The sequence below is a fragment of the Strix uralensis genome, chromosome 13 (genome assembly GCF_047716275.1).
Source record: "Strix uralensis isolate ZFMK-TIS-50842 chromosome 13, bStrUra1, whole genome shotgun sequence".
NCBI lineage: Eukaryota > Metazoa > Chordata > Aves > Strigiformes > Strigidae > Strix > Strix uralensis.
In genome coordinates, this window is record NC_133984.1 from 10,550,525 (window position 1) to 10,567,004 (window position 16,480).

Below are 16,480 nucleotides of genomic sequence, written 5' to 3' on the forward strand. Positions count from 1 at the left end.
AGAGGATAACTGTTTCGTTGCCACTTTTATAACATTTAAAAAAAGCTTCCTTGCACATTATGTTTTCACTTCTCATGCTCTCCAACCAAAAATGCCTGTCATATCTGCCTGAAATACAACATGAAAAAAGAGACTTACTGCATATTTGCATCCAAAACTTATTTGTATTGTTCACTTAAAAAATTAACAGAATAAATATGTTACTTTTATAAAGATACTGATAGAAGTTTACTTTCATTTTATGGTGTTAAATTGCAGTACTTTGAAACTGAAAGGTTGCAGGGTCAAATTTATTTCTGTTAGGTTTGCACCTCTATAAACTGTAGTCATGGATAAAAATAATGTAAAAAGCTTTGTATCATTTTCAATATGAAAACAGTGCTCTGATACGTGTAAATTAAACAGTAAAACTTCTGGGTTTTTCTTTAATACAGTGTGAATACAAATGTCAGTGCTTGAAAGTTGGTTTTTTTGTGTTTTTTTTCCAAAAGAGAACTGACCTCTACACAGTTCTACTTAAAGCAACAGCAATTACTGAATTTTTTTACTTTTATGTACAAAAGGAATTGCTTTCATACCTTATCTGAACAAGCTGGTTTCCCAATGGCTTTTTAAAATGTACAAGTACATTATTAGGAAAAAAAAAGTGTATATCTGGCAGTGGCAGTCTGCAGTTGGTAGTTTTTCCAGTATGGATTTAAATCAAATTGCCAGTATATTTCTTGTGTACAGAGCAGACGTGCATGCAGTTAGAAAATGGTATACACAAAAGAAATAAATTTTAAGTAAAACTTACCTTCCAGACTATTGCTCAGCAAAGTAATAAATAAATGTCAAGGGCTTTTTGTGATGGCTTAGGAGTGACATGACCACATGACATGAGAAGCAATGACCTTGTATAAAGGTCTATTTTTCTGAGAACATTAACTTCATATTGGTAGACTGTTAGATCAGATGGTCCTTCTGAAGGTATCGGCAGGATAAAAGCAAACATCAGACATTTCTTTTAACAGATTTCTATGTACATTTTAGTGTTAGATCAGTTACAGTATATACTCTTTTCATCAAGTGAGATGGAGATCTAAAATTCACATAGCTGAGAGAGGCTTTATCTGGTAAGGAATTAATGATGAAGATTGTAGCTTAAATTTAGATGAAACTGTAATAGGTGGAGAATATCTTCTGGAATATGAGAAAAGTTGTACAATGTGCATCTCAGGCTTCCTGTCAGGCTTAAAAAGAAGATTATAATCTAGCCTTGCTTGTTTGTTTTTCTTTCTTTCAAGTCGAAATCTCTTATCAACGTTGCCAAAATACCTGTTTGATCTTCCACTTAAAGTTCTGGTTGTCAGTAATAATAAGCTGGTGTCCATTCCAGAAGAAATTGGAAAATTGAGAGATCTAATGGAGTTGGTAAGTACAATTGTGAACCATTGTACTAAGTAAATTTAAACTGTAAGCAGTTTATTTACTGTGTAATAAAAAAATTTTTTTTTAAAATACAGAACTACAATATGTAAATTCAGTTACTGCTTTTTCTTAGTGTTTGAGCTCAAATTACAGATGTAATGTAGAGTTACAAAAATGGGGTTAAACACAAATCAGTATGTTGGGTTAACTGAAGTGTAGGAGGTTCAGAAATAAAATCGCTCTTCAGATCATTTCATTTGAGTCCCTTGTATGTTACAAAGAATGGTGAATTTTTTCTATCTTCTTTGCAGTAATCATAATTCTATTTATTATGTTGTCAGGAATCTTCTTTCCATCTGAAGAGTTCATCTCTGCTCTGTACTCTTATACGTGTTATGCCATTCAATCATTGTTTTCTTGTTTTTCTTTCCCTCACATTTCTGCTATTCCTTTATTTTGATTGGGGTGAATAGTGATGTGTGATATTCACAGTCTAGGTGTCTGTTCAACATGATTTTATCCTATGGCATACTCAAGTTTTGTGCTTTGTCCTCCACGAATTTCTCTATATTTCTTAATATTCTGGGCTTTTCTGATCATTACTCCGTGTTAGGCTCATGTGTTTGAGAAGTACGTGCAATTATTCTCTGATTTGGCTCCTGGATTAGGTCTGATTTGCCCCCCCGCCCCGTATATATAATTTCTTTGGTTGCTGCAAGCAATCCGTATCCTGTTTCCAGAGTAGTTGTGTATGCCCTGGAGATTTCTTTTAACATGACCTAATTTCTGAGCTATAAATCAACATTCTTTTTTAATTTGCAAGTAATATGAGATATTCTGAATGTTTGTGAGGCTTTTCTAGTGTCCTCCACTCTTTGGTGAGAAATTCTTTGTGCTCACTTCAATGTCATAAGGATTTCAAGGTGGCGTCATTGCTATTGTTTACAGGACGTGAATGTTTTTCAGAGTTGCAGGTGTGGTATTTTTGGTTTATTTTTCAAAATTGTCAAACCTAGAATGCATGTGTGATGACACAGATTAAGAACATACTAGAGAGTTTCATTCCAATACCTGTTACACCTGTTTAGAACATAAGTAATACATACACACTTCTTAAAAAGTTGACAACTAAGCCACATGCTAGAAAGAAGACACTTTTAGGAAGGGAATCCCATCTTAAATCTGGTGATGTAGCCAGAAAAGAACTTGCAATAGAGACCCAACAGTTGATCCCAAGCAACTTGGGAGACATCCAGCTGTGTGCAGACATCATGGTAGCCAAAAGCGGATGAGCAGTGCCTAAGCTGAAGCTCTGGAAGCATGTAGTGGAGAAGGAGGCTGGATTCATCTGGTTAAGGCCTGGCTTCTGGTTACTGCCTCAGCTCGCTTTTAAAAGCAGCTTTCAGTTTTTCAAGAGATGGATGTGTATCGCTGTTACTTAATCTAGGAAACTAATCTCTAAAGTCAATGTTATTGAATCAGAAATAAAAAAGATTAGCAATGGTCTTATAGCAATGTGATTGACTCAGTGTGGGCTACATAAATAAATGTTAAATTAGTGGCAGAAATAGCTGTAGTCTGTGTTCACTTGGTGCAGCTTTGTCACCCTCTAGTGCTTGTATCCGAAAAGTTGGTGAGCCTGCTATTGCTCTTTGTAAATTTTTAGTTGCATAGATTGGTTCAAGGTTTTTTAAGGGTGAAGAGTTTTTATAAAAAGAACGGAATGCAAATCATTCGCTGGCAGTAGCACAAAAGTTCTTAACTGATAAGGGAACTACACCAGAAACTCCTGATTCCTATGCTATAGTTTTAATCTCAAAACCAGTCTTTCATCATTCATTAGTTCAACTTTTTTTAATTGAATTTCTGAAACGTGAATCACTGATTGCTGAAGAAACAGCGAGACCTGTTATGGTACTTCTTCCCTTTGTGGGAAAAAAACAAGCAAGACATGATGTCTTTTTTTTTTTTTATAGTATGCTTCATAGTATTTTTGATAGAAGTCTTCCATTGTTTAATTTCATTTAAGGTGTTCAGTTAATTTATTAATTATATCTTTCTTAGGATATTAGCTGCAATGAACTTCAGGTTCTTCCCCAGCAGATAGGAAAATTGCAGTCACTTAGAGAATTAAACATAAGAAGAAATAATCTCCATATGCTGCCAGATGGTAAGCTGCTAGTCTTCATTTCTTTGATGTAGGTAAATTAGGTAAAGTGTTAAGATATCTGATTCTCTTTTTTGTTTCCCCCAATGCAGAATTAGGAGACCTTCCCTTGGTAAAGCTGGATTTTTCTTGTAATAAAATTACAGAAATTCCCATTTGTTACAGAAAGTTACGTCACTTACAAGTTATAGTTTTGGATAATAATCCAATGCAGATACCACCAGCACAGGTTAGTATTAAAGCATTCTAGTTCAGAAATTTGCATTAGGATCTTAAGAAAGAGGAAGCTGTTCTGAGTGATAACAATTAGGTTTTCATTTTTTCTAGCTGTATTTCTTCTAGTGGGAAGCTGTGAGTACAAACTCAGTGTAAAAAGTATTTCTTGGGGTACATTTTCAAAAGCCATGCTATGTAATTAAGATTTTTGTTTTTGCTTGTTTGTTTCCCAACAGATATGTTTAAAGGGTAAAGTACATATATTTAAATTCCTCAGCATTCAGGCGTGCCTCAGAATAGATAAAAAGCCAGATTCTTTGGATCTTCCGTCATTAGGTAAACGAATTCCTTCCCAGCCACTCACAGACAGGTGAGTAGTGGGTTTTTTGGTTTATTTCACTTTAGCATTTGCTATGAAGTGATCTTTCTATTACAGATAATAGCTGTAATTTCAATACTTTAATTGTTCTTTATTTGGGAGTCATAGTATTTATTTTCTAAGGTCGTGTTACTGGAAGCTTAATTGACTCATCCAAGTTGCTATGAAAAATTTTCATTGTACTTGCTAAAGATTTGGACACTGTAACGAAGATGTATTTTAATTTTTTTTATTGGAAAACTCAGCTATGTATTTCCCAAACAGATATGTCAAAACAGTAGATGAGAAGTTCCCATAAATGTCCTGAATATAGAGTTAGTCTGTTGGATGGAAAGTCTGCCTCCCACGTGTGTGTATATATATATATATATATATAAAGGAAAACTAACTTAAACATCAGTGAAATACCATGGATTTTTTTTTATTAGATTAGTCGAGGTTAAAAAGTGTGGAATATTTTGTTGGGCTTCTCTACTGAGTACCTCTTGAGTAATTAAATGGGTATGCTTTTGTATTTTCTATTGTCAGTTAGCTTGCCATTGGAAACCATATGGAACAATAGTCTCTTTTTGACTATTTTTTTAACCATCTGAATCATCAAATTCAGTCCATGGTCTTGATCTTGGGCATCTGTGCCATAGGGATTTAGTCCGCAGTGTCTGTAGATAGCTTCTAAATGCTCCTAAAAAGTGCAGTCCATAACTGCTCCCCAGAAGCCTCCACTGAACTTAAGGCCTACAGCTAAAATGTATTGCAAAGGAAGAAGGTCATGGGTGTTACCATTGTACATCATATTTGTAGTAGTGAGAACTTGTTTAATTAAACTTTCCAGATAATCCTATGATTTAAACCAAGCTCCAGTGCACAGCTGGAAAACATCATGCTGATGCTGCCAATTTTATGTCTTCAAAAGGCATAAATTTGGAGGAAATACCTCCTAGATATTCAGGCAGATTTAAACCATTATAATATGACAGCCTATTAGGGAATGTATATTTGCTGCTAATAGAAAACCATGTCTGCCAATAGAATTCAACAAATTGCCTATTTTCAGAGGAAGCCTTCTTTTCTGAAGATGGTATTTTTGAATGAAATAGAACAATTCTAAAATGGCATAAATACAGAGTACTGTAATTGATTGTTCCCACTTTAACTTTGGTTTGATACTTTTTTCTTAAACAACTCCTTCAGGAGATTAAGAATTTGTTCTCTGCACATGGGGCATTGTGTAAAAATTCTGTATCAGCAACTGTAGATGCATATAGAGAATATATTTTTAAAAGGATTTTATTTTCTTTTAGAAAAGTGAAACTACAGTTTCTTTCATTCCTGTGTGGGTTTTTTTGTGTTGTTTTTCTTAATGTAGCATGGAGGACTTTTATCCCAATAAAAATCATGGACCAGACTCTGGCATCGGAAGTGATAATGGAGATAAAAGGTTGTCCACAACAGAAGTGAGTATTTTTCAATGTTGAATTTTTGTAATTTCTGGGTTTTAGACTTTTTCTTTCCTTTGTATTTTGTATCATTTGAGAAATACTTTACTAAGCTGAATTTAACATTCTGTGAATATCTGTACAGTTGAGTTTAAACCATTAGACTGACAGCATCAGACACAAATTATTTACATATTGCTTTGACTTTTCTGGTTAAGGTTCATTCCAGTCCAAATTTCATACCTTTTAAAACTGAATTCTGACCTAAGGAATTGTTTAGATCTTTTAATGTGTGAAGTGCATAATCATTTTCTACGCAAAGAACAAAATTTATTTGAAACTTTATTTTGTTATTAATTAATGTACTTAAGAAAATGAAAGTATATTTGGACTAAACTTGTGTTGTATATGTTAGTAATCCTCATTGTTGTTTAAATTTTAATAAACATCTGGATGATCCGCTAGGTTTAAAGCGATGAACAAAAATCCATTTAAGTTACCTGTATATTTTGTAGAAGTATAGATTAAGGAGCCATAATTAATAACAGTGATGTCAAAGCTGAATAGTGTAGAACAAAAGATTTTTGAAACTTGGGAGAATTACTACAAATGCAGAGTGATTGTTAGTGGGGAAAGCTGTAGACCAAGCTGTATTACTAGTTGGGGGTTTTTAAAGAAAATTCCAAATGATTAGAAGTAAAGCTATGATTTTTTTTTTTTTTTCATTTACCCCAGTGGTCTGAAAAGGGTCAAAGTAATTGGAGGCTTTAGATAAGAAAGTACCTAAGTACAGTTTTCTTAACCCACTGAGTGGGGCTGGACTGGACCTCTTTGAACAAAATACTGTATTTCAGATTTATATTATATACTGAACAGTTGTATGTCACTCCCTAAACTGTGATTCTCTTAAACTCCCTTTCCATCCTGTCAATAAAACCCTGCCCACACAAAATCCCCACCTGGCTTGATGTTATTTTGTCTGTTCTGGGAGCCATCCCTCATGATAGGGTCAGTAGCACTATAATTTGTGATTTCTTAGCAAATCCTATAATAATGTAATTTATATGCAAGTTTTGTTTTAAATTTGACTCTCTTTGCAGCCATCTGATGATGATACAATCAGCCTTCACTCCCAGGTATCAGAATCAACAAGGGAACAGACATTAAGGAATGACAATCATGTAATGGGAAGTAAACTCGATCCACAGAAAGGTACTATCTGTTGTGCATCTGTCCCTTTAGGTATCAGAAATACTTTTGCTTAGGTAATCTAATATAAGAAGATTGCACAAAATGATATGATCACATGTTGGCATTGTATTTTCATAATTTCAGAAAATGATGTAATAATCACAAATAGACAAGGCCAAAAGGAAAGAAAAAATATTATTTCTAGCTCAAGGAGATGTGATTTCATTGTTTTGTCTTTATGGGACATTTTTCATAAGTACTTATCTCTCTCAGGAATAATGTTTGGTTGAGAGAACTGTTTAATACTGTCTTTTCCGTTCTTCATCAATCCTCACTAGACCAGGAGGTGTACGATTACATCGATCCGAATGCAGAAGAGGGAGCTGTTCCTGAGCAAGGAGATGTACAGATTGGACCATTGCTGTCTTATATCAAGGTAGCAAAACTTGACAAAAGAAAAAACGTTCAGCAGATTTGTCTGGGTTTTTTTTTTTGATTCAAGTCTTAAGTTTATTTTCCATTCTGTGTAAGGAACGGGGAAAACATCCTGAGAAATCCCAAAAAATAGAACAGAATGAGGACTGGGGAGATGAAAAAAGGTAAATCTTGATCTTTTTTGGGAAGGATTTACTGATGGTGGGGCGTGAGGGTGGTTTCGTTCTAAGCTCCTTGCATATGGAGGAAAGCTTATATTGAACACATAGTGCTCCTTCTGTGACAGAAAATAAGCTTATAGGAAGTGCTTCTTAGTTATTGTCCAGTAATGCAGCCATTTCTGTGTCTTGCTTTACTGAAGTCAGGCAAGTCACTGATGTTTAATTTTTCAGACTTCAGAAAGAACAGCTGCTGGCTGAAGATGATGATGAACTCAAAGAAGTGACTGACTTGAGAAAAATAGCAGCTCAGTTACTGCAGCAAGAACAAAAACACAGGTATTACAATGTTAGTTAAGGTAACTTTTGTTACAATTAACTTATTCTCTAACCTGCCTTATACCCAAAAGTTCTTGAAACCTTATTATTCTGAGAACAGTTTTGTCCAGCTGTTAAACAGTTAGTGACAGACTCTTTCAAGATACCCGTCCTGTCTTTCATAAAATTGCTGTCTAGAGAAGCAGTGATATACCTCCTATGGAGAGCAAGAAATGAATGTGAAAGTCTCTTGATTTATTGGTTTGATATTTGTTAACTTTTTATACTTTTTTTTTCAAAGTGGTATATCTAAGTAGGCATGGCTAATGCTCATACGAGTGATTATTGGTGACGTGGTAAAATGACTTTGTCTTAGTTTGGGTTACAAAACGTGTGTATAGTTTGTTTGTGACTGGTTATTTTTATGCAGATAGACAATTTAGGTTGTACTTCATTCAGTCTGATGTGAGATATAAATTTCCTATGGACTAAAGGGGAAATTTGTACAAACATTCTGTCAAATGACAGAGCTTATGTATATTATGAATATAAAAAAAAAATAAATAAATTGAACGGTGTAAGTTCATCCTGATGAACTGCCTGACTTTCTCTACTTATTGTTGGGCATTACAACCAGATTCTTGAAAAGGAGCTGTAGAACAAGCAGCGGATTAAAGGAATGTAATAGAACAAGTTAACAACTGTGTAAAACGAAGAGCAGGAAGGAATACCTGGAGTTGCATAGGATGTGGACAGGCTAGGGTAGGAACCGTGCTCTCTGCTTCCTTTACCAAGCAGGCAAATGGCCAGTGATGTACTTGGGCGAGACTAAGCTGTTTCCTGAAAGGGAAAAGTTATAGTTATTAGTAGTTCATTAACTAAAATAGTTCAAGTTATTCATTATCCCACAGTAATGGATTTAACTTCATGCCAGCTTAAATACTGTTTTTGTTTCCTTTGAATTTCTGTGTAATGATGAGATTCTGCACTGCTGTTTTTCTTTTAAGATAGTTGAAATACATGTGAAGCCCTTAGAGAAATTCATTTCCTCATACTATAAACTTCAGAGCTTTAAAAATTCACCAGTGTTTTATATTAGTTAAATATAATAGCCGCGGTGGGGGGTGGGAAGATGGGAGGTGGAGATAAAATAGGTTTTACTTACAACTCCATGCAGTGTATTTAAGAATTGGTTGTTCAAATTGGGAAGGGAAAAATAAGAATGAAATCTTAATGCTAATACAGTCTTATTACCAAAAATACTGCAAAAAAGTCTAGGAATGCTAAATTTTCTTGTATTATTCTATTAATAAAGAGAGAATAAGTGTGTTTTTTCTTATATTAGCTTTTTATATGATGGTTATTTATATTGCATGTGGTCTTGTTTGATTGGTTTTAATATTTCCTGGTTATCTAGTAGTTTGAAATACCAAGCCACTCCTCTTCTGAAGCACTGCAAATTAAATTTTACTTGTCATATGTTGTATCTTTAAAGTAGTGATCTTTATAATGGTTCTGCTTTGCTCTTGAATATGCAATCTTACTGTTAAGGTTTACTTCTTAGTTTAGCATTTATATTTTAAAGCTTGCTTATGTATCTTTAAGTACGTGAGGGCAAGATCACGTCTATAAAATTTAGCCCTGATTTTGAATCCATAGTTTTATGAATTAATAATTTCTTGCCATAAACAGCAGTAAGAGTAATTATTTAGAAGTTTAGTGAAGATATTTCTGTGTTTATTTGTGGAAAACATGTTCAATCTGAGTAAACAGAATCCTCAGAAAAGTGAGCATCGTGAAATAATTTCTCACTAATCATATTTCTGTTCGTTCAGTGTGGCTTTTTTAAATATTATGCAGTCTCCTTTCGTTTTGCTTGCTATGCTAATGACTTCCCTGTCCTCTCCCATCAATCTATCCTGCTTCCTTCTTCCGTCTTTGGCTTTGGTGTGCATGAAATATGAATACAGACGAAGGCCATTAAGCTATAGAACTTCATTCAGTGAAAAACTCTTCCAGAGGACAAGGGCGGCAGGACGTGCATCAAGGTATAAAGGGTTTGTAGAGCTTCAGATTTCCAAAGTTAAAATGTGGATGAAAGAAACATTTTGGCCATTTCTTGAACAACAATAGAGTAAAGGGATAGGCTATGTTAGCCTAAGATATTTTGTTACCAAAAATAGATTGCAATGCATTTATTGTTCTTTAAGATGAAATACTCTTAAGGAAAATATTTAATTAGGCAACTCTCCAAAGAACACTTAAATGAGTCCAAATGCTTTCTCTTCAGTTTTTTGTTTTTAATAGATACCTCAAGCATAGAACCTCAGGCAAAAGATTTTTTTTTTTTAAGATATTTTGGCTTTAAAGTGATCACTTTCAAATTAACATGACCAGTGACAACTTGTTTTTGCAATTGACAGCCATGAGGGAAGCATTTGCAGGTACACAAACCTTACAGGTAATAAGAAATCTGGAATGGGCTCTGTATGTTATGCTGACACATAAGTGATGAATCAAGTGATTTCAGACTTTGTTACCTTATCAACTGAAACTCTGTAACTTGCTCTGGATACTCCTGGTTGGTTTTAAAAAGAAAGCAGGATAGCTTAGATTAAATAATCTTCATTAGTTCCAAATGAGCCTGTTTCAGTTTGCATCAAAGTTAAGTAAGGGTTCTTACCTGACAGCAGTGACTTCCTATAACTGTCTAAATCCCTAAGAGCACAGCTTATGAACACAAAATAGAACCGTATGTAAAGACAGTAGACTGTTCCTGAATGAGTTTAAAATCCATCTTTTTCTTGTGTCACTGTAAAGTGTCTTTATACATGTTACAGATCCTAGGTAGTGCTTGCTTGTTTGCACTTGAAGATAGCTAACTTTAAAATAGCATTACCATCATTCACTTCATTTGTGTCCCTTAATTGTGATGTTTGATCAAAATGTGAAAGTATAAATGACTGAGATTCTACTTTTTAAATTCTCAAACTTTAGAAAATATTTTTCAGTACCATAATTGGTCTTGCCATCACCTTTCTCTCCCATCTAGTCAGCAGTAGATGTTAGGTTTGCATGACTAGAAAAATGAGTCAGTGTTGGGTTTCCAGTTTAATATATATAAATATGTGTCATTGTGTGTGCTGTTGAGTAATTTACATTGCAGAGTTTGCATTGAGTTTTAGAGCCCTTTCAGAATAATAGTTTGCATGCTACCTCTGTAGCAACAGAATTTGTGTGGTTAGTGGAAACTGTAAGCAGGAAATTAATGGCATTAGTAACACAAGTGTCTTATGCAAATTCTTACTTAGTGATTCACTATGACATCAATAATTGATACTGATAATTGATCTGTTTAATAAAAAAAAAATTTGGATTTAATGAGTTGTAGTATGAATGGAAACAGTTGCTGGAATCTTTGCACCATTTAACAACACCACACTTAGAAGAGCATGACTTCTGCATATGAGGTACTTGTACTTTCATTTTGCATACTGAGTTTTGCATTGTATTTCCTGGAAGACAGTTCTTAACATGACTGCAGTGATGTTTTTTTTTCCTCTTCCAGCTGAACAAATTATTTTGCCATGAATTCCTTAATCTGCAATTTAGTAAATTCAGATTAATTTTCTTCACCATTTTCTGCAACCGAAAACTTTCAAGTTCCATATTCCACAGGAAATTCAGATTTCTTTGAGTGGACTAGTGACTGCTAACCTGACAGAGACTGAACTTGCTATTACTTCCCCATCAGTATTTTTCAGTTTTTAAAGAGGAAGTTTCAAAAATGATAGATTGTGTTTGTTTTACAAAGTATAAAAACATACTTAGTTTATAATAGACTTAGTTTATAATAAACTCAAACATTAATTATATACATATTTCATACAAACAGCATAGCTGAAAAGTGCATGTGTACATATGTTTGAATTGTAAGGAAAACATATTCAAGCTGTTTCATATAATGACTAAAAAAGAGATGGCTTGTGTTCCAGTCATTAAATTTACACTGGTAAGTGTCAGTTTCGGTGCACATGTTACATTAAACTGTTTAGGTGACTCAGATTTCTATTTTTTTAAAAATTCTCATTCTATTGCAATGATCACGTCTTGTTACAAAGTCTCTCTGAATTTCTCATTGCTTTCAGTTGGAAGACATAAGGCTAATTGGGAATTCTCTCTAAAAATTAATTACTTTAAAATAGCGTGTTTATATGATGCTTTGATAAGCTACGCTCTGAATATTAATTTTTTGTAACACTCTTTTCAGGCTGTAGTGTAATTTAATTCTGGAATGCACCCTCAAAATAAAGTTTCTGAAGACAAAATGTAGGGAGCAGATGCTGCAGACTGTAAATGCTGCAGACTGTGTTGGTTTAAAGACTTAACTTCTCATAATCCCATTAAATTGAGGTTCACACAGTGAGAGATTTAAACTACAGATGAGATTACTGAGCCCAAAGCTATCACTATAAACAGAGAAGTCTGAAAAATCATCAGTCATTAAAAGCTAATGGTTGTACTGCCCTATGTAATGATGAAATAGAAAAAGGTGCCTACTGTTTTACTTCCATTGAATAGTTGTTCTTCTAATTCTTTCTGATTCTTAGTACATTCTACTTCTCTATATAATTCAGCATAAATATACTTTGATCACAGTTCTGCACATGAAGTCAGTGTCGAAGTGTAACATTACTACCTCAAAGAATTCAAAATTATTCATTCTAGTTACTGTTCAACATGACACTTCTTGAAAATGTTTAAGTGTTACTGATTGTTTTGTTATTTTTAACACTTTAAACATTCATAATAGCTCATTTTTTCTTCCTGTGTGTGCACATGTGTGGTATGTTTTCCAGATGAAAAGACATTTCTGAATCTCTGTGTAAGTTTTGGCTTTTTTTGACTGTTTACCGTTTAGAAAAATTGGATTTCCATTGGTTCCTTTCTGCATTAGACTTTTCATTTAGTTCTTAGCCTGTGCTTCTTCATTTTCCACCTTTCCTTTTTCCCTGCATTTCCTTTGTACTTGCAGTGTTTCTTACTCAGCTGTCTTCTTACCTGCTCCTATTGACTGACTTCTTGTGCTCAATCTGTGTATCATTTCTTGTCTGCATTAGGTTGACTATCTTCTGTCTTCTAATTTTAGTGAACAGTAGGGCCTTTTGTGTTGAGGGCAGCAAAACTTTACATAGGTGTGAGATCAGTTGAAATAGTATCTATTTAGGGAGAAAAATAAGAGGAGACTTCACTTTGGTTTGAGTTATGATCAAGTTTTACTTCCTTAAAATTCAGAACTTGAAATATTTCAAGAGCTGGAAACAATATTGTTGATTTAAATAGAAGCAGGATTGGGCTTGGTTTTCATATGTGTACACACATACATATTCTAATTTTATGGAAAATGTTACCTTAATGTTCAAAATTTTTTACTTGCAGGAGATACTACGCAGTGAAAGTAACACGTATTCTAAGAAAAAGGTTCAACTACAAAGCTGTTGAATAAATATCTATTTTTTTTCTTTCTAGGCTTCTTAATCATTCAGTTTCAGTAAGCACAAGGAACAGGCCAAAGCAGCCAATGGAATCTGAAAAATGGTATTGATATACTTAAATTATCACAGCTTTCAATATTGTATTAATTTAATTTTCATATTTATTCTGTTTTGCTACTGCCACCTTCTGTCATAGTGGTTTTGGCTCAAGATGAAATAGAAGCTACACAAATAATCTGTTCTTGAGCTTCTTTCTTTCAGATAAAAAAAAAAGTATCTGTTCTTCTGAGTCTTTAGGAAAGTTGATATCATCCAGAAACTAATTTGTGGGTCTGATTATGGCAGCAATTCAGATGCCTAAAGATAGGCATTCAGTGTTGTTTTAGATATCCAGTTCCAGTCCAGATCAGGTCTCCCATAGTTAAGTCCTGTGTAGATGTGTTAGATTGTGTTACATAAAATGGCACTGTAGCTGTGCTTAGGCATCTAAATTTTCCTCCCTGGCAGTCCTTTTGTGCTCTTAACAGCTGTTGCTGGGAGTTCAGCCTGCAAAACCTTTACTGTTTGTGAAAGATGTGTCATTGAGGAATCCATTGTCTGCAGGAGCTGTACTCTTATGCTCTTTCTTTGAATTAAAAGACCATCACAAACCAACAACAAAAATATCCAAATTAGGAAATTGGGAAATCACAGCTTCCCATTTCTGACTACTTGGTGAGAGAGAATTTAGCAAGTTTTCAGACCTCCCTCCCTTAAGGAATCCTAGATCAGTTCTTTTAAGACACAGTGTAGATATTTCAATGTGATACATCCTATTCTGACTGTCTTCTCTCTTACTGGTGTCTGCGGTTTTAAAGAGCTAGTTGCACACATGTCCTGTGGTTACATGAACCATGCTGCAACTATTACTCCTTTTCGTTTGGAACTTTCTAGTCCTTGATTACTTAACATACACTTTCTGTTCTTTGGGGTGCTGTCACCTATTGTAGTGTACAGCTATGTCAGGCCTTTATATTATCAGGTAATCCAGGAAAGGTTAAATTTACCTTTCCCCGTTTTGTTAATGAAACAGAAACAGTTATGAGACTTAAAAACAAAACAAAAAAACACCCCAAAAAAACCCCAACTATGCCATCCCCTCCATAATTTTGAGATGTGCACACAAGAGAAGGTAGATGTTGCGAGCTATTTGTTGTTTTATTGCACTGATATATAGGAACCTAAATCACACACTGCATAAGGAACATAGAGTAGAAAGACTGTCATTTCCCTAAAGAATTTACACTTATAGAACATGTCACAGTTAATAGGTACATAGGTATCAACAACTTATTCATTGCTGCAGTTCCTGCAGTTCTCAACTGGATTGCTTATCAAGCTATTGGACATGATTCAGACAAATTTCCTATGCCTAACAGCTTTAAAAAATGGCATTATTGGTTTGAGGCAAACAAAGAAAAAGGAGGGAAAAGAAATACAAAGTAATAGAAGCTAAGCGACTAGTTGCTTTCCCTTTAGGATTTAATATAATTGCTCAGGCTGTTATGCCCTGCTTGCATTCAATCTGCAGTTACTAGCCTTTTGGTACACTGCACAGCTTCTAAGCCAGCTGTCAGAATGTGAAGCAAATTTCACAGAAAGATTTAGAAGGAAAAAATTGAAGTTACTTTAAATCTAAACATCTTTTCTGGAGAACTTTCAATAATCTCAGGCAGACGATGTTGTAGAGTGTATTTTTTGAGATTTTGCAGTTTCATTGTCCCATCTAAAAACGTTTTTCCTTCCCTATTAGTGTAAGTTTCTACTCTACTGTATAGAACTACCAGTGAAACGAAACATGTGGGTCTTTCAAAAGTTGTAAGAATAGATCTTTTGTCAGCTTTGAACAAAATGTTTCATTGGTTGCTTTGAGAAACAAAACAGCATTAGTAATCTTGAAAGATCAACATGGTTAAGAAAAAGCTTTATCTGAATAAAGTACTGTAGTGTGGAAGACCTATTGATAGCATAGGGTAAAGGAGAGTGAAATAGGATTTGAGATTTTAGTAAAAAGGTCATACTTTTTAGCCACATTGTAACATCCTTATACAACACAGGCAGCTGAAAAATACTGTAGTGCTGCAGAGAAGCTGCTTTTTAAGTGTTCGCTTTTTTGATATTTTAAAATAACTTGTTTTTAAACTACATGAAAAAGTAGTAAATTTCATAATGCCTCTTATCTTAATTTCCAGTGTCTCAACGGATGAGGTAAATTCCCCAGTGTCCCCATACAGCTGGCAGGTAAATATTCAAATGTAAATGTGGTGGCTTCATATTTGAGTGATTTTTTTGTTTGTTTGTTTGTTTGATTTTGATACTTGGTTTTGTATTTCTGGCAGAAAGCTTTTACACATTCATACAGCTGCTTACAGTTATTATATATGTGTAATTGTGGAAAATACAAAACTTTTGAAGAACTTATGCTTCAAGATATTGAGTTGTGTGTAATGGAGGCCTTTTGTTTTAAGAGCATATGGTACTAGCTTTAAGATCTTGAAACTAGAAAGTTTTACTTACTTGGTTTTAGTATTTCTCTACTTATAAATTTTGTTGCCTCATGATAATGTGGTTTTTTAATTTCTAAATCGTTTGAATTATGTAGGCCTTTCATTCCCCATACCTCACTGAGAAGCTTGCATGGTGTGATAAAATTGCAGTGAAACTGTAGCGAGTACTTTTTTTATTATTTTAGATTTTAATCCATCAGGTATTTACAATTGCTTCAAGTGGCCTGATATTCTGATATGAAGAAATAGTTGGAAATGGGGTTTTAGCCTTATGAAATGGTGTCCCTTCAGATTGTCTGCTTTAAGTTTTCATAAAATAGACATATTCGTACATATTCATTGTTATTTTAAGAATAAATCTATTTTAACTATCTCTTCTGAATATGTTGCATAATACAATGCTTTGAAAGAGAGATTATTTTTACAGCTAGTTGATGTGTATAACCTTTTAGACAGGACCAGCAGACAAATTCTTAAACTGTCTTGTAGTCATCCTTTTCCTGTGCAGTCAGTATTCAGATTGAGAAATTAGATATGCTAGTGGCTAACAACACTTCTAACTGTTTATTTTAAGTTATTTATGGCAGTCTTGGGTGCCTTCCTAACATACCTGAAAAAATTAGGCTCAGTGCAGAAAAGGGTGTCATTTTCTTAAGAATTATTTCATAGATTATTTTTCTTCTATGAAATATGTTTTAGGATTTGAAAGGAAATAAGTGATTTCTGCCA

The 16,480-nt window shown here is 34.0% G+C and overlaps 1 protein-coding gene across 2 annotated transcripts in view; it reads left to right on the forward strand.

Annotated features, from left to right (window-relative positions):
* Positions 1-16,480, forward strand: part of LRCH2 (leucine rich repeats and calponin homology domain containing 2) — a 53,494-nt gene that overhangs the window by 19,859 nt on the left and 17,155 nt on the right. For both annotated transcript variants that reach the window (XM_074883173.1, XM_074883174.1), the window contains exons 3-13: positions 1,287-1,413; positions 3,475-3,580; positions 3,670-3,806; positions 4,030-4,163; positions 5,539-5,626; positions 6,709-6,820; positions 7,138-7,235; positions 7,331-7,398; positions 7,627-7,731; positions 13,240-13,308; positions 15,437-15,485. In XM_074883173.1, the coding sequence (XP_074739274.1) occupies positions 1,287-1,413; positions 3,475-3,580; positions 3,670-3,806; positions 4,030-4,163; positions 5,539-5,626; positions 6,709-6,820; positions 7,138-7,235; positions 7,331-7,398; positions 7,627-7,731; positions 13,240-13,308; positions 15,437-15,485 (1,093 nt within the window). The remainder of the gene's footprint in view (positions 1-1,286; positions 1,414-3,474; positions 3,581-3,669; positions 3,807-4,029; positions 4,164-5,538; positions 5,627-6,708; positions 6,821-7,137; positions 7,236-7,330; positions 7,399-7,626; positions 7,732-13,239; positions 13,309-15,436; positions 15,486-16,480) is intronic.